At 35.4% G+C, this 24,920-nt stretch overlaps 1 protein-coding gene across 4 annotated transcripts in view; it reads right to left on the reverse strand.

Annotated features, from left to right (window-relative positions):
- Nucleotides 1-24,920, reverse strand: part of TBC1D19 (TBC1 domain family member 19) — a 141,998-nt gene that overhangs the window by 56,845 nt on the left and 60,233 nt on the right. For all 4 annotated transcript variants that reach the window (XM_049108719.1, XM_025438657.3, XM_025438658.3 and 1 more), the window contains 5 exons: nucleotides 24,771-24,843; nucleotides 16,215-16,253; nucleotides 14,467-14,579; nucleotides 4,208-4,282; nucleotides 355-417 (listed from right to left, as the gene is read on the reverse strand). In XM_049108719.1, coding sequence (XP_048964676.1) covers nucleotides 355-417; nucleotides 4,208-4,282; nucleotides 14,467-14,579; nucleotides 16,215-16,253; nucleotides 24,771-24,843 — 363 coding nt within the window. The remainder of the gene's footprint in view (nucleotides 1-354; nucleotides 418-4,207; nucleotides 4,283-14,466; nucleotides 14,580-16,214; nucleotides 16,254-24,770; nucleotides 24,844-24,920) is intronic.

Here is a 24,920-nt window from a genome sequence, read left to right on the forward strand (position 1 = left end):
TATTCAATACTTTTAATAGAAAAGGGTCATGCAAAATGTTTTTTCTAAACATCTTGGGATGGCTTAAGTATTAGTTTCACACCCACTTTAAGAATCTGTGCCTATACCTCTCCTGGTCATAGCAAATATTACCAAAAGAAACAGTCCAAACACTCATTTGAGAACTCTTGTTCTCCCACCCAATTCCACATAGGAAAAAAAGTTAACCTTATTCTAAACTTAGAATATTTGATAAAAAAGCAAACATGGCTTAGATTTCAGGAGGATTCAGTTAAAAACAGAGTTATCTCCTAAAGTATGCTGAGTTAGAGCACTTAAAACAAGCACATTATATATTTTGATTTTTCAACTTACCTGATATAAATAATCTTCAAATACAAAATAATAATCATCATTGCTTGCTGTCAACTTCACATCCTATAATTAAAGGTAGAGAGTATTGAAAAGAACCTAAAGAAATATGTCTATAGTACTAGGACATAAATGCATTGTTGAGAACTAATACAATAATTTTACTCATAGATGATTATAAATGCCTCAATTAGATTTCATCACTGCTATAAATTTATTTGACTAATATATGTGACACATTATTGGACCTCAAATTGTTCACAACTTTTTAGGTTCCATTAGTAATTCCCTATTATTTATTTTAATTTTTATCTTCTTTTAATCTAATATTTAAGTGTTTTACAGTTGGATAAGCAGATGCAATCATAATATCCAGAAGAAACCATAATAAGTCAGCCCAAATTACTGTTTCTTTTTTTTTTTTTTTTAATTTTTTATTTATTTATGATAGTCACAGAGAGAGAGAGAGAGAGGCAGAGACACAGGCAGAGGGAGAAGCAGGCTCCATGCACCGGGAGCCCGACGTGGGATTCGATCCCGGGTCTCCAGGATCGCGCCCTGGGCCAAAGACAGGCGCTAAACCGCTGCACCACCCAGGGATCCCCAAATTACTGTTTCAAATCACCCTCTACTGTTCAAGTCCACATTCTTGCTACTTCCCTGAAACACCAAACATCTTCCATACCTTTGTGATTATTCACTTGTAAGTCATTGGTCATTGCATATTACCCAACAAACAATTGTTTATCTTCAAGAATTCTATAATCTTACCGGCAAGGATACATACATAGTAGAAATACAAAAACAATCAGAAATACTGAAGAAATCCAAGATAAAATTGCTCAATCTAAAAATTTCCCAACCAGGCTGTGGAGCTAACTGGCAGTCAAGGAAGGGATAACATGAATCATGGATGATTCTAGAGTAGTGAATGTGTGCAAAGTCTAGAAAAACTTAAAGACACTAAAATTAAGAGAAAAGAAAGGGGTCAGTCTTCTAATCAGAAGATAATATGGATAGAGGTAGAGAACATGCATTCTCAATAGAGATGATACTACCTACCTCTAAGAGGGTGAGAATTAGTTCTTGGAGGCCAAAAAATTTTACATATTACAATGGTTTATAGACTTCCAAATCTTATTTTTGGTGTTTAGGGTTTTTTTATACTAGAGAAAAACTGATTTTTCTCTTCAGGGAGGTAATGAAGAAAAAGCTGAGAACCACTGGCATAAACTGTCAGGTCATAGTAAGTGGTATAAAACTGTAGAAAGTGTGGATACAGGGCAACCTTGGGGGGTTGGGGAATACAATCCAGAGAGAACATTTAATAATTTAGCTTAGGGTTTGATGATGTTCTAAATTTAGTATTGGCTTGTTCCATCCATTCCTTTAAGCACTAACATAATTCTACTTTATTTTCAGTTAAATTAAAAATTAGTCGCCACAGGGAGCTATAATGAAACTTCAAATAATTTTTTAAAATGCCCATTCCCTCAAAAGCTGACTTTAATAATGTTTGGAGTTGCTCCAAAAAGATCAGCGAAGCTCAATATACAAGTTGGGAACAACCAGAGATAGATAGCTTCCTAAAAATACTCATGCTGTGGACAGTCAGGATTGATTCTATTAAAACTTACATTCAATTTTTCAGGTACAAACTGTTTATCTCTTTCTTTACTGATTCAAACTGAAATTCATTTTGGCAGCAAAGAGAATTCTCATGCTAGCCCTCCCGACTTTGTGAATTACTTCTCTTGTGAGTCTTCTTTGATTTGAATAGAAAAAGAGGTTGAAAAGTCTTAAAGCCCAAAACATCCCTTTTGCTGGTGCTAAAATAATCCTCTGGGCATGACTATTTGACCTTAAAGTTAACAATAGTACCTGTGATCCAAATCTATGTAAAATTTCTGAGAGGGTCAAGACTTTGCTTCTTGTAGAGAATAGTGATTTTTATAAAAAGTATGGTTGTGAAGTCAGATTACCTACATCAAATTGTGACTTTGCTATTTAATATGGGAATTTAACTAATTTCTCTTTACTTCAGTTCCCTCCTCTGTAAAATGGTAAAGTAATAGTACTTCCTATTTTGCTATAACACATGTCAGTATGTGGCTGATGGGTAAGGGAATGGTAGGGAAGGTTATCTATTATAACATGGAAATTGTGTGGGTTCACATGCAACTTTTAATCAGCGTGCTGAAATTATAGGTAGAATTACAACCTTCAGCAAGAAAGGAAAAATGCCTTCAGCTCACCTGCTGCACAGGCATCAGCCCTTATAATTGTATTTCAAGAAAATTAAGAATGAATGATTCTAGGGCACCTGGGTAGCTCAGTGGTTGAGTGTCTGCCTTTGGCTCAGGGTGTGATCCCAGGGTCCTAGAATCAAGTCTTGTATCAGGCTCCCTGTGGTAGGGGTAAATAAATAAAATCTTAAAAAAATAAAAAATAAAAAATAAGGGCAGCCCAGGTGGCTCAGCGGTTTAGTGCCTGCCTTTGGCCCAGGGCGTGATCCTGGGGTCCCGGGATGGAGTCCCACATCAGGCTTCCTGCATAGAGCCTGCTTCTTCCTCTGACTGTGTCTCTAGAGGCCTCTCTCTCTCTCTGTGTCACTCATGAATAAATAAATAAAAATCTTTAAAAAAAAGAATGACTGTAGGAGGCGATCGCTCTCCAGGCAGGCACACCCTGGCCCCAGCACATCTCTTAGTTCCTGTACTTTCTCTTGGTGGCCCAGTACACCACTTCAATCTGCAGTCTTTTAGCATTCTATTTTATTATATTTGTACATTTTTTTTATTTGTACATTTTTAATAGCTCCTGTAGGAGCAGCCCGCTGGAGCTGTCCCATTCATCTTCCAAACTATCAATAATTGTTGGTTAATACTCTGTTTAAAAAGTTGCAAAAAGTATCCGAACCCTATTTTCCCTATCAGCTCTAGTATCTTTAATGTATGATTTTACAGAATGTAAGGCTTTTTCCTAAGAAAAAGATCATTTATCTATAAATGATATCTAAATGCTGGTATCTGCTACTCTTCAGGTGGCTTTCAGGATCAAGGACAATCTATGTAAAGAGTTTGGAACACTATATGGCACAGCAGACAGTCATTAAATGCTAGTAGTAGTTATTATTAACCTTGGTCATGCTTTACCCATAAAAATCTTTAGGTCCCCAATGTGTAATTTTCTCTCTCCCATTTCTGAGACCTGAAATAATATGCCTTCTCTATCTTACAAGTCCTTAATTTAAAATCCAAGTCTTTTAAATGGCCCAATTATTAATCCAGAATTGGTCGTATCCTCTCTCATGCTTATACCATTTACATGTCAACCCTCAACTCAGTATCAGATGCCTGGAGACAAAATCTCAATGTATCCCTATCATAAAACTTGAGATGTACTTAACCATGTCTAGAAACTATAAAAGATAAAAAATGAATTCAATACAAGAAAATGAAATAGGCCCTAAGGAATCATGATACAAATAAGATAAAAATATTAGTCTGATTTTGGCTGTGAAAAATATAGTCTGGTTTTTCTTAGTTGCATTTTTATTCGGTTTATGTGGAAAACTTGAATATATAGGAACACAAAATGTTTATCATTCTTTTAATAAAAAAACAGGAGTACCAGGAAAGGATCATGAGGACAGCTTCAAAGGGAAGGAGGACAGTATTGACTGAAGACTACAAATCTTGAAGATGAACCTTAACTTTACAAGTACAACCAATGATCGCTTACAATTATTTTTCAAGGTTAACATGTGTTATACAAAGTACAGGCCCGTGTTAAAAGACTCTCGATAGTTTAATGATATTACTGAAATGAAAAAACTATGTACACCTTTACTTACTTTATAGATTAGACTGTCCACCAAAAGGTCATGTTGTATCACATTTGTCTTAAGCTGCTCATAATACAAGATATCCTAGATTAAAAGTAAAACAAACAAACAAAATTTAAGGTCAATCACATTAATAAAGTCAGCCTCAAATTTTAATATATAATCATCATTAATAGTATTATAAACATTCTGAAGACTTCATTTTATTCACTATTACATCCTCCATGCCTCGCCAATAGTAGATACTCAATAAATATACCTAATCCCATCACTTAGCATAAGATCTGGGTACTTGGTGGGTATTCAATCAATTGTCTGCTAAATTGATTAACTATAATTTAACTTTGATAGCAAATACAATACTTATTAATTATTAGGTGCCAGAAACTATTTTACCTACCATACATGGGTTAACTCATTTAATCCCATACCAACAAAATAAAATAGTTCAATGAGTATTATTCCCATTTATATTTGAGAAACAGATCTTGAGGAAAAAAGCTGTCCACCAAGACCACAAAGGTAGTAGGATTTGATCCCAGGAAACCTGGCCCCAGAACCTATGCAAAAACCCAGAAGGACTACTCTATACTGCTTTGCTAATATCTAAATTATTACAAAATAAAAAGGTTAAACATACTAAATCATCCCTGCTAGTAAAATTAATCACAGTATACAAAAGAAGTCAGGTTTTAAAATATCAGAATATGGTCTAATACACCATAAAATCTGATTAGTGGTACACAGTGAAAAGATCAGGCTAATGCTTAATTTAATAAAGAATCAGACATAGAAAAAGAGATAGAAGATGGAAAGCAGAGAAAAAGGGAGAAAAGGAAAAACAGGGAAGGAGGGAGGGAAAATGGGAGGAGGGATTTTAGACTATAATCCAGTTAAGCATCAGGTTAATTGTTGGTCAGGGCATTCAAAAAAAAAAGGTAAGGATCAAGCAGATTACAGCTGTCTTAAAGATAGATGGAAGTATCATCTCATTGCTTTAGCTGGCCTTGTGTTCCTACACATCCCTCCAGTCCTTTCTCAGGCACTTTTAGCCCTGGTATCTGCCCATATCCAAACTGCTTGGCTCCACTAGTACACGCCACTCTGTATGATTCTTGCTGAAGACATTCCTTCAGACAAGTAAGAGCTACGGGACAGGATCGTATGGGACAAAGAAGATCTGCTGTGTGCAGCTGCCTTGGCAGGATGGTGTCTGACTCTATGTTTCCTGAAATATGATTTCTTAATCTTGAAAGATGCTTAATACACAATTCTCTGATTTGGGTCAAAAGTGCCCTTTGCCTGAAGATAATCTGGAGATTTACTGGCTATTTTTAGTCATTTTATTTTAATAAAATGCCTTACTTCGCTCTTATTTATGATGTTTTGATTTCTCAACTGAGGCAAGATTATTTTGTTATTTCATTAAACTCCCACTGTATCTATTGAATTAATTTCTCTCCTAGAGTAAAATAACATTCTTAAAAACAGGAACAGTATCTAATTAAAATACCAATTGATAAAGACAACTGATAAAGAGCCTAGTATTATACTCCAATGTTTTCTAGGAAACATTAGAATGGAAAAGCTAGTAAGTTTAGAGTAATGCCTCTTTTTAAAAATAAAATAAATTTAAAATCACAAACTGATATGTGACTGTTAACAATATAAAGCTATAAAGAAAAAATAATCCTTCCTTTTTCCATTCTACCTTCCCAAAGAAACTAATGTTATTTGTATTGTATTTATTAGAATTTGTAATCTGTTTTCTTCCATAGCTTTCTCTATGCTGTATAAATACATACTTGTATGTGGGGATTTGGGTCGTCATTTTTTTTTTTTTAACATAAACTGAAATCATACCATACTCATATTCAGCTTCTCTAACTTAGCCATATAACAGGGTCAGCCTTCTACGTAACAGGTATACATCTATCTTTCTTCCTTTTTTTTTTTTAAGATTTTTTTATATTTATGCATTCATAGAGAAAGAGAGAGAGAGACAGAGATACAGGCAGAGAGAGAAGCAGGCTCCACACAGGGGGCCTGACACGGGACTCAATCCCAGGTCTCCAGGATCACACCCCGGGCTGCAGGCAGTGCTAAACCGCTGCACCACTGAGGCTGCCCTATCTTTCTTCTTAATAGCTACATACACATTAATATTTTTAAAGCTGTGGCATAGATCACTATTTAATAACTCTGCTATATATGGATACAGAATTTGCCTGTCACTACAAGTAACACTGTAATAAATATCTTTATTCACATGTGCTTTTGTATCTGTGGGATACACTGGCAAAGGTTAAATCTATCTTTAGCTACAGTTTGCCTGACCATTTTCCAAAAATCACCATTTCAAATTCCCACCAGCAACATATGAGAACACAGTTTACCTATATCCTCACCTCTTTTAACTTTCTCACGGATGAAAACTGGAGTCTTACTACTGTGTTAATTTGCGCTTTCCCAAATAACAATAAAGTTGAACATCCTATCCTATGTTTACTAGGCATTTGATTTCTACTTTAATGATTTGCCTTTCATAACACCTACTTTCCTATTAGATTATATTTATTCTACTAATTTTTTGGGCTATTCATAATGTGGATTAACCCTTTGTCATTTGTATTACAAATACTTTTTCTTCAAAAAAAGGTGTTGATTCTTTTTTTTTTTTCTTTTTAAGATTTATTTATTTATTCATTCAGAGAGAGTGAGAGAGAGGCAGAGACACAGGCAGAGGGAGAAGCAGGCTCCATGCAGGAAGCCCTATGTGGGTCTCGATCCCAGGTCTCCAGGATCACACCCCGGGCTGCAGGTGGCGCTAAACCGCTGCGCCACCGGGGCTGCCCAAAGGTGTTGTTTCTTACTGATGGTATACACGGGCAAATTTTTTTAAAACTTCCTTATGTCTTGGGTTTTCTTGCTTACCTTAGGCGAGCCTATCCCACCACATGTTTATAGAAATATTTTTTTTTCTAAAATCGTTATTTTTTATTTAAATATAATGTATCTGAAATTTACTTTTGTATGTCATAAACAAAAAGTCTGTTTTCTTTCAGGAAAATGGTTAATTATCACTCTCATTTATTAAATAAACCATATATTTCTGATGGAAATAAAACTCTTTTGCTTCTCTATCAGAAATGAACAGATTCAGCAGGTAGAAAATCAGTAAGGATAAAGTTCAACACAACAACACCATCAATTAACTGGATATAATGGGCATCTATACATTACTTCATTCAACAAACAGCAGAATACACATGCTTCTCAAGCTCATGATGAACATTCACCAAGATGAATGAAATTCTGGGTCATAAAACATCCTTAACAAATTTAAAAGAATGAAAGTCACACAATGTCTGCTTTCAGATCAAAATGGAATTAAACTAGGGACACCTGGATGGCTCAGTGGTTGAGCGCCTGCATTCGGCCCAGGATGTGATCCTGGAGTCCCTGGATTGAGTTCTGCGGCAGGCTCTCTGTATGGAGCCTGCTTCTCCCTCTGCCTGTGTCTTTGCCTCTCTCTCTGTGTCTCTCATGAATAAATAAATAAATTCTTTTAAAAAATGGAATTAAACTAGAAATCAAAAACAGAAAGACAGCTGGAAAATGACCAATATTTGAAGATTAAACAATATACTTGTGGGTCAAATAAGAACTCTCAAGATAAATTTAAAATACTTTGAACTAAATGAAAATGAAAATGCAACTCATGGAAATCTGTGGGATGCACTGAAAGTAGTGCTTAAAGATAAATTTATAGCACTGAATGAATATATTAGATAATAAGAAAAATCTAACATCAATAATCTAAGTTTCCACCTTAGGAAACTAGAAAAAGAAAAGCAAATTAAATCCAAAGTAAATAGAAAAAGGTAATCATAATATTTAGAGCAGAAATAAATGAAACTGAAAACAGAAAAATCAATACAGATAAATCATCAAAGCCAAAGCTGGTTCTGGGGCCCTGGGTGGCTCAGTTGGTTAAGTGTCTGACTCTTGCTTTCAGCTCAGGTTATGATCTCACAGTTGTGGGATCAAGCGTACTCAGCAGGGAGTCTGCTGAGATTCTCTCTCCCTTTCCCTTTCCCCCCACTCACATGTGTGCACATCCAGCCCTCTCTCTCTAAAATAAATAAAATCTTAAAAACAAAAACAAAGTTGGTTTTTTGAAAAGATCAGTAAAACTGATGAACCTCTAGCCAGGCTAACTAAGAAAGAGACACCTCAACAAAGAAGATATACAGATGGCAAACAAGCATATTAAAAGATACTCCACATCATATGTCATCAGGGAAATACAAATTAGAACAATGAAATGCCACTACACACCTATTAGAATGGCCCAAATCTAGAACACTGAAAATACCAAATGCTGGTAGAAGTGGAACAATTGGAACTCATGTTCCTGGCTGGTCTCAGTGCAGAATGATACAGCCCCTTTGAAAGACAATTTGGTGGTTTCTTATAAAACTAAACATTCTAGGGGCAGCCCCAGTGGTGCGGCAGTTTGGCGCCGCCTGTGGCCTGGGGTGTGATCCTGGGGACCCGGGATCGAGTCCCATGTCGGGCTCCCTGCATGGAGCCTGCTTCTCCCTCTGCCTGTGTCTCTGCCTCTCTCTCTCTCTCTCTCTCTCTCTCTTCTCTGGGTCTCTATGAATAAATAAATAAAATCTTAAAAAAAACAACTAAACATTCTATTATTATACAATCCAGGAATCTTGCTCCTTGGCATTTACTCAAAGGAGTTGAAATTTTATGTCCACATAAAAACTTGCACTCATGTTTACAGATAGTAACTACTATCTACCTAACTACTACTATCTAACTACAGATAGTAACTACTATCACTATTCATAGTAGCCAAAAGTTGAAAGCAACCAAGATGTCCTTCACTAGGTTAATGGATAAATGGTGGTATACCCAGACAATATAATATTATTCAGCACTAAAAAGAAATGAACCATCAAGTCATGAAAAGATATAGAGGAGCCTTAAATGCATTTTACTATGTGAAAGAAGCCAATCTGAATAGGCTGCATAATTCATGATTCCAACTATATGGCATTCTGGAAAAGGCATAATCATGTAGACAGTAAAAAGATTAGTAATTGCTAGCATGTTGGAGGGGAATGGATGAATAGGTGGTATAGAGAGGATTTTGAAGGCAGTAAAAATATTCTATATGATACTGTGAGGATAGATACCTGCCATTATACATTTGTCCAAACCCTTGGGATGTACACACCAAGATGAACCCTAAGGTGGACACTGGACTTTGGGTGATTATGATATGTCAATATAAGTTCACCAATCTGTAGCAAATGTGCTACTCTGGTGGGGGGTGTTGACAACTGGGGAGACGATGCATGTGTGGGACACAGCAGGTATATGAGATCTTTGTACCTTCCTAGCATTTTGCTATGAACCTAAAATTGCTCCAAAAAGGGAAGTCTTAATAATTTTGAGTGATTTTAACTTATTTTGTATTTTTTAAAGATTTATTTAATTTAGAGAGAGAGCATGCACATGTGCATGAAAGGGGGAGGGGCAGATGGAGAGGGAGAGAGTGTCAAGCCGACTCCCTGCTGAGTGCAGAGCCCCACACAGGGCTTGCTTTCACAACCCTGAGATCATGACCTGAGCTGAAACCAAGAGTCGGATGCTTAAACAACTGGGCCACCGAGGTACCCTGGGCGATTTCAATTTGCTATTATTTATTTAATTTGCTATTTTAAAAATTGTGGGTTTACATTTCTATTAACATAAAAAAGTGAGGTAAAATCAAAGAAAATATTTCTTTAGATAATATATACTGCAAACACACTCATATCTACATTATTGGTATAATTCATAAATTCCCAGAGAATTTCATTTTAATTGCTATTCTAAATAGTAATTAGTAATTGCATTTGTAATGCTTTTTATTATAAATTAACAATAAACATCCTTCATGACCAATGCTAGAAAGCTAATAAATATTTTATAAAAGCAAGTCATTAAAATTCTAATTTTAGTGCTGTATGCTTCCATAAAGAAATACATCTTCAAAATGCCATAAATAGGGATGCTTGGGTGGCTCAGTGGTTGAGCGTCTGCCTTTGGCTCAAGGCATAATCCCAGGACTCTGGGCTCGAGTCCCACATCAGGCTCTCTGCATGAAGCCTGCTTCTCCCTCTGCCTATGTCTCTGTCTCTCTTTGTCTCTGTCTGTCTCTCATGAATAAATAAAGTCTTTTTTTAAAAATGCCATAAATAACTCAACATTTATAATTCCTAACATGTAACAGTGCTGACAAAAATCTACTTTTGAGAGAAAAAATGACGTATCAGAGAATTTGAGACCTGATGGACCTTAGAAATATCTACTATGTGTGCTTTATTTGCACATTAAAAATATGAGATCTGGTAAAGTTAACTGCCTTAGCCAAAATTACAGAACTGGCTAGTGATTGAACTAGTCCTCCTAATTCCAGTCTATGGTGTTTGGTTTCAGTAATTTTTAGTGTAATTTATCCATATAAAATGAAAGAAAAAGTGGATAGAAGAGTTAAAATTTAACAATGTTATAGTGATAAGGGTAATTTTTATATTAATAGCTTAATTTTATTCTATAAAATACATAAGCATTTATAAAATGCTATGCTTACCAATAACACAACAGGATATTTTTAGAGTATTTTATATTAGCTCTAGTAATATAGATATTTAAGAGTAATAAATTATAAAAAGCAATCTCTGAAAAAGAAAATAGCCCAAATTTTTAGTATCAGAGACTATTTAAAGTTTAGTACATATATTTGTTTGGTATTTTATGCAAACTTACACTACCTCTTTAACTGAAGAAAAAAAAGAAATGTATTCTCAGGAAATGAAAGACCTCAAAGAACATTCCTAACATTTTATGGCTTATTAAGCATCTAGACACTGTACAAGATACTGACATTTACAGATGGTGAAGAGGAAAAAAAGTTCTGTCCTCAGGCACTCAACCTGGAAAGGGTGGCAGCCAAAACAGAAGAAGTATGGTACATTTCTCTGTTTTTGGGCCTCTGCTCCTGCCCTTGTTATGACGGAAAAAAAGAGAAGGAAATATCTAACTATAATGGTGATGGAAAGTAGGGGAGAGAATGTTAGAAAGACTTCTCAGAAAATGTGATGGCATAAAGCTGTGTCTGAAAGATGAATAGGAGTCTCTAAGCAGACATAAGTATGAAAAGGTTTTTTTCAGGAAGAGGAATCAGTGGTGCAAAGACAGACAATAGAGCATCTCTTGGAGGACCACCAACACAACGAGGTAAAGATTATGCCTTTTCTATTAGACATTAAGAGTCTGGCATTCTTTCAGAACAGACATTGGAGTTCTGTAACTGGAAATAAAAGTTTTAAGCTTAAGAGAGTTTGGTTGAACAGAGTCAAAGCCATTAGGGGGTAAGTAACTTGTGGATGAGACAGTCCAGGGAACATGTACAGAATGAAAAGAGGATCAAAGTGCAATTCTCAGAAAGACAAGCCCTTAGGGTCCAAAAAAGGAACTCAAATGGACACACAGACACACAGACACACACACACACACACACACACACACTCACCAAGAAAAAGGAGGATGAATAACTAAGTAAACAGTGTGAACTAAATTAAAGACCAAGAATATCCCAAGGGCAGAGGAGGCAAAAGTATCAAATGCAGCAGACATAAAGACTAAACTGTGTCCACTGTTTCTTGGTGACTTTAGCTAGGGCAGTTATAATCATGTAGGGGGGTATATGCCAGGACTACAGTAGACAGAGTAATTAATGATTTTAAGGAAGCAGATGCCGCCAGCATAGACTCTTCTTTCAAAAGGTTTAGCTATAAAAGTAGAGGAGGCAAGAACAGGTGTGGTTGAAGGAATCCAAATGAGTTTCTCAGGATGATTCTGTTTTTTTCTGGGTAGGAGAAGGCGAGACTTCTCTTTGCTAAGACTCTGAAAAGAAGTATGGAGGAGAATGAAGGTCAGGAGTTGTCGTTGACCGGGGTAAGGTTGTGGAGAACCTTTTGAACTCACTAAAGAAAATGTTAAATATTAGTACTAGCCCTGGCTATTTTATCAGTAAGTGAGTACCTAGAGCCAAGTATAGAAAAATTTTCTGTATTCTTAAATTAGCAAACTGAAATTAAGCAAAATTTTAAATACTAAATAAAGAATATTTTGATACACACCTAGAGATTTGCATAAAAGAAAATACATAAAAGCAATCATTTTAAACTCATCACATATTTTCTTAATGAGAAAACTCCTTAATAATGATGCTTTTGTATGTGTAGCTTATTTTAAGTGATTGAAAAGTAATTGAAAACAAAGAGTTCTGATAAAGTATTCTTGATTAGAAGCAAATTCTTCTTCTCTTCCCACCCCCCCCTTCTCCCTCTAATGTGCTACTTAAAACAATTATTTTGGAATTGCTTGTTCCAGTTTGTTGAGGTAATACTTTTACAGTTGAAAATAAATGTAAGTGATGGAAAGTGTTTTATTCAATAAAATCAAAACTGCTTTTCTGAAAATATTTATCTCTATTTACAAACTTGCCATTTTGCATTTATTTTTTATTTATTGATTTTTAAAAAGATTTTATTTATTTATTCATGAGAGAGAGAGAGGCAGAGACAGAGGGAGAAGCAGGCTCCATGCAGGAAGCCTGATGTAGGACTCGAACCTGGGTCTCCAGGATCAGGCCCTGGGCCAAACGCAGGAGTTAAAACTGCTGAGCCACCCAGGGATCCCGCCATTTTGCATTTAAAAATCAAGATAACCATTAGCTCCAAAATTCAAGTGTAAAAACTGCCTTTAAACATCATACTAAATAATTATTACCTGGGATTACTACTTTTATTCTAGGGTGATACTTCCAGAAAAATTCTAAATTTGTTTCACAAGCCTCTGGAAAGGCAGATTTTGTTAATCTAGATCCTGATTAGTGAAATTGGTAAGTCATCTGTACAGTTGGATCAGAATAAGAGTTACCATCTGTTCCCCAAGAGTTGATAAACTCACAAAAAATGCCCAATATACCCTCAGCATCTATTCTATAAACAGTTACTTTTAGTGTCATCACAAAAGACCAGCAATATCGTTTGGTCTAAAACTTCTCTGAAATAAATCATATTTATTCTTTCAAAAAGTAAGTAATTTTTGACAGTGCTGTTTCACAGAGAGAGATTTAAAACACAAACATACACACACAAGCACATGAATACATAATTTGCAAAGGTTAGAGGTAGTTTTTATAATAATATTAATAATATTTAATTCTCTTAAAAACTGCATTATAAATTATAACTAATTTGTAACAAAATAATATTGCAATATGTAAGTATTGTTTTATTACTACCATTAATGGTGACCCTTTGTGTCAGGCACTATGTTGGAAGACTAACATAACACAACATTTCATTTAATCACAACCACTCTATGATATAAATATTATTACCTATATTTAAGTATGGATAAATTGAAGTTTCAAGAAATTTACCTCACTCAATGGCACATTTCAAATAAATTGAGTGAGGTAGGAGTTGAAACCAGATCCATATGATTCCAAAACACATGCTTTTAACTAGGTGGGGAAGTATTAATTCGCTATTTATTAAAATCTTCAAATGGATGGATTATATGATCAATGGGCTTAAAGCAAAAAAAAAAATTTTTTTTTCAAAAGAATCAACATCATAGAATTTTTCCTTATTGATTCTATTACCTATTGGTGATTTCTCTTTGTATTCATTTTATTTCCTAAAATAAAATGTTCCTATACTTAGAAAAATATTATTCCCACATAATCTGTCAGTTTTTAGAACCATAAAAATAGCACATTACAAAAGTAACTATAAGGAAAAAGGGCTCATTTACATATGCTGGGTGGTCGTTCTTTATTTTTTCCTGTTCTAACAACACAGTTCTACCATATGTCTTCACTGATCTCCACTGGCAGACTACATTTCTTATCATTTTATTTACTGGGTTTTGCACCCATAAGTTTAAAGTGTCCAACTAATAATCAATAACAAAATTTCTACATGAAGCACAGTGACTAAATTCTATTAATCTTGTCTTAAAACTCAAAACTACAGTGATTTTGAAAATAAAAGAGGGGGTAAATATGTTAGAATAAGAAAGCAAAGTAGAGGAAAAAAAAGAAAAGTATTTCTATTATGAATAACTGGTCATTGCAGAATAAAATATTAATAGCTCAAATTTGGCCCACCCTTTTTTCTTCTTACCTCAGGTTGACTGGAAATATTCAAAATGAGAGCCCATAATTCTGCTCTCAGTGCTGTAGGGCTTCCTTGTCTGATATATTGCTGAGCAGCAGCACTATCTTGTTCTGCTAGGACTGTCAAAGTATAGAAAAATCTCATTAGAAAATTCAATAATGTCAGAAATAACACTGAAATTCTTAATTAAGAATCTCTGGGGACGCTAACATTTCCTTTTTATATGTAACATCACATCACGTCTTGACAACCTTCTTTAACTCTCTGAATTTTGAAGTGGCCCTATTTACAGCCCTATACACGTCAAGCCCTACATTCCTCCACCTCCTACCCAATCTGGTAAAAGTTTTTCATGTAGGTACTTGGAAATCACTTTGCTTTAACTATAGCTCCACAGATCTGAAACTAGTGATTATATGCATGTGTGTGTGTGTGTGTGTGTATAATATATATATAATATATATATATATAAAACAATCTTTGGATTGCATGATCAAGTAAAGTCATATTTATAAAAAACTCATATCTCTAATGCATATTCTCTAAGTGATGAATGTTCTAGTATTTGGAAGTAGTACGATATTTAAAGTATTATGGTTAAGAATTATGAAGGATGTAAGATATCTAATCTATTAGATAACTTCTTAGCTATCTCCCAAAATCAACAGAAAAGAGATAGCTTTTTAAAAAGAGGTAAAAATAAATAAATATAAGATCTGATAACTTTTAAGAAGGTCAAAAACTATTTGTAAGTAGCCAAGTTCACAAAATTAATACATTATCCTTTTGCTTTCATTTTCATTTTTATTTTCTTTAATGAAAATACCAGCTATTAAGTATGGAAAGACAATCTCTCCTAAAACAAACAAAACAAAACAAAAAAAGCAAAATAAGACATACCAGACAACTGCTGATGTTTATCTAACATAGTGTTTTCTTATTATCTTCTTCTTAAAAGGGGGGGAGGAAGCTTATACTAAATGAAAAGGACATAACCAAAAGAAATAAAGGGATCATGTAAAATAGATGAGACATATTCTTTAACTTGCTATTGTGTTTAATGCAAATGTCAAACATGAAGGAAAAATGATGAAGCTTTGAATAAATATGATTTTGAAAAATTGAACTAGGGAGTTTAATATAGGACAATATAATTGCCATAGAAGGTAGACTCTGACACAAAGACTTATCTACATTTCATATTTCAAAGACAAAACAAGATTTATAAAAACAAGGAAAAGAATCTTCAAAAGACAGGGAAAATTATTCCCCAGAACACTAAGAGCCGCTTTGGTTATTAAGTCTCACTGTTGTGAACAGTCATCAAGATGTATGAAAGTTATAGTTTCTCCTGATGCAGGGGCATATTCCCATTAACACTAATGAGAAGTGTGTGGGCGCATCAAAGAGAAAGCCTGCCTCTTTGATTTTAAAATGAAATTCTACTGCTGAATGGAATAAGCTAACATTCTAGAAGAATATGTGTCTGCATTTATTATTTCCTTTTTAGTGAGCCATCTGTGTACTTCTTTATCTAACATTTATTGATGAAGCCAAAATGATGCATTTTTCCTCTTTATAAAGATTCCCATAAAAAAAGATTACCATTATATTAGCTACGCAGTTAAATATTACTCTTTTTTAGATTTTTAGATCTTCAGAGATTGAATTTTAGTTGGAGGTACAGAATGCAGACATTTACTTGAGATGGTTTCATTTTCAGTATAGTTTTATAAGTATAATCAAAAACTTACCTTTTTGCCCAATACGTACATGCTCATTTTCAAAAAGTTCTAAAAATTATAGAATAAAATTATTAGATATAAATATGATCAGCCATATTTAGAACAATATTAGGTATATATTTGGCTACTGGTACTGTTTTAAAGCTGAATGGCTCTATAGAAAACTAAGAATATCTTTATATGCAGAAAAATTTTTCTAGGTTGTTTACAGTTCTTGGAAATTAAAAATGGGTTAAGTATATTTAATCAGAAGCAAAAACTGATAACTGTTAAAATAAAACAGAGTATCTTTTCACAACAGAAATATGTCTACTCATCTTGACAGCTTCATTTGCAAAGCCCTACTTCTGCTCTCTAATCTGCCATGAAAGTATGTCTAAAAAAAGCCTTAATGCTATTATAGGTAAAATCCCACTATACAAATGCCATTTTAAAAGATTATATGGGAGAAACAAACATTTGCTTTTTTTATAAAGAATTTATTTTTTTAATCATTTTGAGAGACAGTGAGCACTCAAGAGACAGGTGGAGGAGGAGGGGGGAGAGAGAGAATCTCAAGACTCCATGCTGAGCGTGGACCCCAATGTGGGGCTGGATCCCACCACACTGGAGATCATGACCTGAGATGAAATCAAGAGTTGGACACTTAACTGAGTCACCAAGGTGCCCCAAAGATTTGCTTGCAAAGTACCAATCACAATGGGAAAAGATCATAAAGTAAACCACATTGAAAAAAGAAAAAAACGGGGCACCTGGGTGGCTCAGTTGTTTAAGTGTCTGCCATAGGCTTAGGTCATGATCCCAGGGGTCCTGGGACTCAGCCTGAGTGGGGGTCCCCACTCAGGAGTCTGCTTCTCCCACTCCCTCTGCCCCTCCCCTCCCCTCCTGCACACACACTCTCTCTCTCTCAAATGGATAAATAAAATCTTAAAAAAAAAAAAAAAGAAAGAAAAAGAAAAAAACTCCTGCTCATCAAAAGATACTACTGAGAGTGAAAAGGTAGGTCTCAGAGTAGGATAATATATCTGCAATACATATACCTGGCAAAGGACTTGTATCCAAAACCTGTGAAGAATTCCTGGTAAAGACAGACAACTATCTGACACAATAGGCAAAACATGGGAACAGTTTCTTTACAAAAGAGGAGACCCAAAGGACCGGTAAAGTTATGAAAAGAGGCTCAACCGCATAAAACCACTATGAAATACACACCACCACAATGACTAGAAAATGAAAAAGATGGACAATTCTACACGCAAAGAAAATGGAGCAAATGAACTGTCCATACAAAGGTGATGGGAATGTAAAAGCAGTGTAGCCACTTGGAAAACTGGCAGCACCTACTGACACCGAGTGTATGCACATCCTAGGACAATTAGCAGCTTACTCTCAAGTATATACCTTAATGAAGGCACATGCACCCCAAGGGACACATACTAGAATATTCATGGAAGCACTGATGGTAATGACCAAACAGTGGGAACAACTCAAATGACCATCAGTAGTAAAAATCACCAACCGTATGATCCCACATCTATAAAGTAAAAAATAGGTAAAACTACCCTATGACATTAGAAGCCAGGACTGTTACCCACAGAGGTGGCAAAGTCTAGAAGTGTACCTGGAGGCTTCTTGGATGCTGGTAATACTCTATTTCTTGATCTAATTGGAGGTTTCACAAGTGTGTTGTTCACGTCATAAAAATTCACGGATCAAATATTCAGGATTTGTGTCCTTTTTAGTATATGCATTATACTACTATAAAAGCTATTCGCAAATTAGAGCAAAAAAAAAGATTATGAAACAATGAAGGGGAAAGCTTTTAGGTCTTCTCATCCCAGAGAAAATCAGTTTTTCAACTTTTTTTCTTCCTCTTTCTCTCCACCATCTGAGGAAGGAGAAGCTACCAATTGGATTTGTTAGATTCCACAACAGTGATTAGTTGGCTTTTTCTAATGAATGGGATAACTGTGTGTTAAGGACCATGAACACACATGTGACTGTCTAGGTAAGTAGGGTCTGGATCCCCTGGCAACCTGGTGAGTATGTTGGCACTTGACTCCCTCCTGAGCAGAATGCTCATGCACAGAACACTTAAAGAGTTGCCTGAACTTAGTGGCCTGCTGGTGGTGAGATCTGGGCATTGAGGGAGAAGGAGATCGTCCTGGACTAAAATTTTAACACAGTTTTCTAAAAAGCGTGGTCTGTGATTCCCCAGGTTCAGCCCAGCTAAACATAAAATGGTACCATACTTCATCCTTCCATTTGTTAATATTTTCAGTGTTAATTTTTTTAGATTTAAAAAATTATCCATAAACCTGGTTTTACTAAATAGAATATGTGATCTAGAGTACCCTATTCTTTTAGTTTACTATGTTCCTAATGGCTATGAAGTAATTAGTTGGGCAGATTATACAATGACCAGGTAAAGTGTTTGGGGTTCCTGCCAACATATGATCATTTTCTCTAACTAAAGTATTTGAATATATTTATTTGAAAGACTGTATATACAATAACAATACCAGTCACATTTTAATTAGCTATTACTGCCAAGACTTAATAACCAAAGAATCAAACATTGTCAGCCAATTCTTGTCTCTTTTACAAGTGGATGACACTACTGGATGATAGTGCTTTATCATTGAAAGTAGTATGAAATAAAAATAGGGAGACTTCTTTATAGAATTTATTTATTCAGTTATGTGACATACAAAGATTTTGCTTTTTAGGTGCTATTTTCGAGTCCAAGAATACAAAGCCCAAAAAAGTCAGAACCAGAATTTCCAATCCGTCAACTCAAAAAATGCTTGTTATGTTGTTGTTAACTATGTTAATACATTTATCTATATTAACAGATCTATATAATGCATCTATACAAATAAATCTTGCTTGAAAAAAAAAGTGCTCTGGTAAGATGAATTGGGAAGATTCTGAGTTAGAAGTTTACTTGGGATTTCTCACAGTCTTTAAGGCTAACAGTAACACACAGTGTGTATCTTTCCCAAACCTTATTTGGCAGCGAGATCCCCCCTTTTCACAGGACATCTATCTGATGAACACTTCATGGAAGACACTTCCACTTCATGGAAATGCTGAGCCAACTAAAGACGCTTTTTTCTTTTAGAAATAACAAACTAGAAAATCTCTATTTAGCAAAAACCCCTGTAGTAAGATTATTATGTATATTCAGACAGTAATATCAGACATACGACCCCCTCCTTTATCATAAAAGCTTATGAAACAATGCTGATCTTGCTCATCCTTTTAGCATGAGTCTTATAGTTTCCACTGTAAGTATGCATACATGTGTATAGGTGTATTTAAAATAATGCATATTCATGAGTTTGTAGGAATAATGAATATGTCTAATTTTAAATTACTTATTTATTTTTTAAAAGATACATTATTCAGCATCATGATCAGACTATTACGTTTAGCAATCAACAGCATGGGTACAAAATAAAAATCTACATTAAAATCCTTTGTTGGAGTGTTTTACACTTTCTACAGAAAATAACCTGTTATACAATTAGTCACAAATACAGTCCTCGAGTTCTTTGCCCATACGCAGGAGTACTGTCCAACACACGTCTTCTTTGTAGCAGCTAGGCCCTGCCACCCCTGTGCTTGGCTGAGCTGAGTTCACAAACTTGTTATAACCTGTAGCTTCCCTGCCACTTCTCTGGCTCTCCTCTCCTGCTTAAGCTTTGCTTCCTGGCAGTAATGAAAACCTTCTGCCACTGTCCTAGCTGCTGCTGCTGCTGGAACCACCACAGCCACCTTGGCTTCCGGGTTTGGCAAAGTATTGGCCTCCATCACCACAGGGGCCAGAGCTTCTGCCTCCAGAATGTCCTCCTTTCATGGGTCCAAAACTTGAGGATTGATTGTTGTAACTGCTAAAATCATGACAGGTTCCACCACCTCCAAAGTCGCTTCCATCATTACCAAATCCATCCTAGCCAGCCCCACTGCCACTGTATCCACCACCACACTGCCACCGAAGCTACCTCGCCCAGTGAAGTTCCCACCATGACCGACGTTGTTATTCCCAGCAAAACCACCTCCACAACCACCTCCAAAGTCTGCAGCACCACTTTGACCTCTTTGGCTGGATGAAGCACTAGGCCTTCTCTTGCTTAGATAGGGCTTTCCTTACTTCACAGTTGTGGCCATTCACACTATGGGATTTCTGAGTGATAATCTTGTCTACAGAGTCAGGGTCATCAAATGTTACAGAAGCCACACCTTGCTTTGTGCCACCATCTCGGTCAGTCATGATCTCAATCACTTCAATTTTCCCCATATTCAAAAATAATCTCTTAGATGATGTTCCTCAGTGTCTTCTTTAATGCCACCAACAAAAATCCTTCTCACAGTTAAGTGGGCTTTGAGAATCTTTTTTTTTTTTTTTAAAGATTTTATTTATTTATTCATGACAGACGCACAGAGAGAGAGGCAGAGACACAGGCAGAGGGAGAAGCAGACTCCCATGCAGGGAGCCCGATGTGGGACTCAATCCTGGGACTCCAGGCTGAAGGCAGGCGCTAAACTGCTGAGCCACCCAGGGATCCTGAGAATCTTCTCTTGGGACAGCCCTCTTTGGTTCCACAACTCTTCCATCCACCTTGTGTGGCCTTGCATTCATGGCTGCATCCACCTTCTTCATGAGGCATGCGTGACCAACCCAAAGCCTCTGGAGCGCTTGGTGTTTGGATCCCTCATTACCACACTGTCTGTAAGTGTTCCCCATTGCTCAGAATGGCTCCTCAGACTTTCAATGGTTGTTTCAAAGTTCAAACCTCTGATGAAGAGCTTCTACAGCTGCTCATGCTCTTTTGGAGACTCTTAGACATGATGGCGGTGGGAGGAGAAACTTTAACAATGCTTACTTGGCAGTGTCCACAGGCAGAAAGGTTAAATTATCTTTTAAAATTTTATTATTTAATTTTTAAAATTTAAATTCAATTAATTAACATGTAGTGTATTATTAGTTTTAGAGGTAGAGGTCAGTGATTCATCAGCTATGTATAACACCCAGTGCTCATCATATCACGTGCCCTCCTTAATGCCCATCACATTGTTACCTCATCCCCCAAACCCCCTTCCCTCCAGCAAACTCCCCTGTTTGTTTCCTATGATTAAGAATCTCTTATGGTTTGTCTCCCTCTGATTATTTCTTGCTTTCTTTTTCTCTCTCTTCTTCTGTGTTCCACTGTTTTGTTTCTTAAATTCCACATAAAATTTTAAATTATTTTTAAATAAGGATTCTGTATTAAAAAGGTAAGGATTTTTCTCCTACTTTATATAAAGGCCGTTAAGTTAGTAAGTGGGAAATATACTTTGAATATGAAAATTGAATAATAGCATTGATGAAACACATGTTTTTACAGATAAGGATATATAGTGCCTTAAGTCAAAATAAACTTAATCTGAAATATAAAACTTGGGACACCTGGGTGGTCCAGCAGTTGAGCGTCTGCTTTTTGCTCAGGGTGTGATCCTGGGATCAGGGATTGAGTCACACATCAGGCTCCCTGTAGGGAGCCTACTTCTCCCTCTGCCTCTCTCTTTGGGTCTCTCATGAATAAATAAATAAAATCTTTTAAAAAAAAAAAAAAGAAGAAGAAATATGAAACTTGCCTCTAGCCAAACACAAGTATTAGCAACATTTCAAATCCTTAGCATTACTGTTACAATTTAACCAAAGCCACATAGACTAAAAAAAATAAAAATAATAATGAATTCTAGGCAAAAGTAGTTATACATGATCCCATTCTTCTAACTGCTGATTAGCAATTCTCAAGTCATGTAAAAATCCAAGTAGTGTATCACTGAAATCAATCTCATTGGATAAGCACCAATTTAACCCAATATCTAGAAGTCTTGCTTTGAGGAGTAGAAAGTAAAAACAACTGCATCAGCTAAAGAGACTATCAGCCTCCTCTAGCAGATGCAGTGTTCCTTCCTCTGTTCCAACTGCCCCCTGTATGTAATAATAGCAAATACCACACTGATTCTTATCTGAATCCTACTTTCCACTATACCTTCCCCAAGAGTAAAGACTGTCACATCTATGTGTTCACTAGTCCCTGGCCCTTAGCAGGGTCTCACATTTGTTGTCTTATAAATGAATCAAAGAAGAAAGAATTACATTCTAGATTAAGAAAACAATTAGGCTTTCTAAAGCATAGCTACTACAGGGCTTAGAATAATTTTAAGCAATTCTTAAGAGTTATTTCAAAAGTGAGAAACATAAATATAATTCAAGGTTATATTATTATTTCCTTTTCTTTTTGTTATATATATGGTACTGGCCATGAACAGAAATATAAGGCATCTGTCTTATTCTGTTCAGATTGCTACCACAAAACACCCACAGACTGGGTTATAAATAACAGAAATTTATTTCGTACAGTTCTGGGGGCTGGAACTCCAAGATCAGGGTGCCAGTATGGTTGGGCTCTGGTGAAGGCTCTCCTCTGGGTTGCAGACTGCTGACTTTTCTCTGTGTCTTCACATGGTAGAAGGTCTAAAGAGCTCTTTTACAAGGGCACTGATCTTATTCATAATGGTACCACCCTTTTGACTTAATCACTTTTCTGAGGCCTCACCTAATACCATCACCTTGGGGGTTAGAACTTCAAAATATTTCAGAAGGACAAAAACATCTAAACCATAGCATATCTTATTCTATAAGATATCTGATACTTTCTTTTAAAATAAGAAAAGACAAAAATAAAATAAAATGAGAAAAGACTACCAAAGGTGTCAGGAAAGCAGACAGCATATAATAGCAGGCTCTGGAGGCAGACTGGTTAGTCTTGAATCTTGGTTCTAGCACTTACTAGCCTTGGGCACGTTACTTAACATCTCACTTCTTCAACTTTAAAATGGTAGTAATACTTCCACCTCACATGATACTAGAAAACTAAAACCATAATGCAGTACTACTATATACCACCAGAATGACCACAACAAAGAGGATGGCATACATCAAGCATTAGCAAGCACATAAGGTCAACTTCCACTCTCATATCTAGTTGGTAGAAGTGTAAACTGGTACTACAATTTTTGAAAATTCTTTGGAAGTTATCTACCAAAGCCAAACTTATGAAACCCCAGGAGAGAAATTGTCTTCCCAGGTGTATACTCAACAGAGGAGTATACATATATGCTCACCAAAAGAAACATACTAGGATGTTCATAGCAGCCTTATTTGTAATAGCCCAAAACTTGAAACTTCCCAAATACTCATCAATAGTGGAATGGATAAATAGATGTGTGGTATATTAATACAGAACACTATAATGCAAAAAGAAAAAAAAAAAGGCCCACAAATACATACAACAATATGACTGAATCTCACAAACGTGGAACAAAAGAAGTCAAACATTAAAGGGTGCATAATTTTAGCTTCCATTCATATGAAGTTCAAGAATTGCCAAAATTAATCTATACTGCTAGAAATCAGAATAGTGGTTATCTTTGAAAAAGGGAAGATTGAAAGAGGGTATGGGGAAGCTTTGGTTTATTGATCTGGGTTGTATTTTAAAAGGTGTGAATTTTAAAATTCACAAAAAATTCATAAGAAATTCAATGATACATGTACTTTTCATTTTTTTTTTTTTTTTAAAGTAATCTCTACACCCACCCATGGGGCTCAAACTCACAACCCAAGATCAAGAATCACACACTACCAACTAAGCCAGGCAGGTGCCCCCGTACTTCTCTATACACATCATACATTAAGAAAGTTTTAAAAATAGTAATAGTCCATTCGTTCTAGAGCAGCTGGGATTAAAATGAGATAATACACATGTAACATATAGGTACTCAGTGGCTGTTTATTATATATTTTTATTATTATTAACATTATTAACAATAAGAAATTATAATTATATTGTTATTAACAATAAGAAATAGCCAACATCTTTATTTTACAGAGAAAAAAATTAGTCCAAAAATGTAAAGTGACTTGTCCAAGTCACAGGGCTAGATGGTGATGGAGAAAAGACTAGAACAATTCCACTTCAATTTAGGCCTTCTGTATTTTAAGTCAATTTTTACTTCTTGTTTATCATAGCTAAATATCAATCTAGTCTTTTATGAGAAACTTAGTATTTATGCACAAAAAAAGAAAAGCTAGGGAAATTTTCTGTTTGGTTAAGATTTAAAAGACACTAATTTTACAGCCTAAGTTTATACAAGTAGAATATCAGTATACAATTAACTTGGTGATACAAACAGTAATAAAAATAGGTAATAATGGCCGGTACATGAAAATATGAATGGTGCCAGCGATGATTTTGCCAACAAAGTGACTTAAGTATGTCTAATGACTTTTCAAAATTAAAGACCTTCAAATAAAAAGATAAAATCTAGTTGAATTCTGATAATGACAACATACAGAATTCAATTCAATAATTAACAGTAATCAAGAAGAAAAAAACTATGCTTGGTTTTCAGACATAAAAAAGTTACTAGATTAATTTGGAAATGGCAAGATGAGCCTTCAATTCACTCTCATTTATCATTAATTATATGCCGTATGGGAGAAACACTCACCAGGAGGCACTTGTGTAGAATCATCTATACCCAGCTGTCCTGTAGTTAAGCCGAGTTCAACAAAAAATTCTTTCTGGAAAATAACACAGGATTAACATACATCTCAGACTTTGCTACATAATATTAAAAAAATCAGCTTCCTCAAAACAT

Source organism: Canis lupus, chromosome 3, assembly GCF_003254725.2.
Source record: "Canis lupus dingo isolate Sandy chromosome 3, ASM325472v2, whole genome shotgun sequence".
In the NCBI taxonomy this organism is placed as follows: domain Eukaryota; kingdom Metazoa; phylum Chordata; class Mammalia; order Carnivora; family Canidae; genus Canis; species Canis lupus.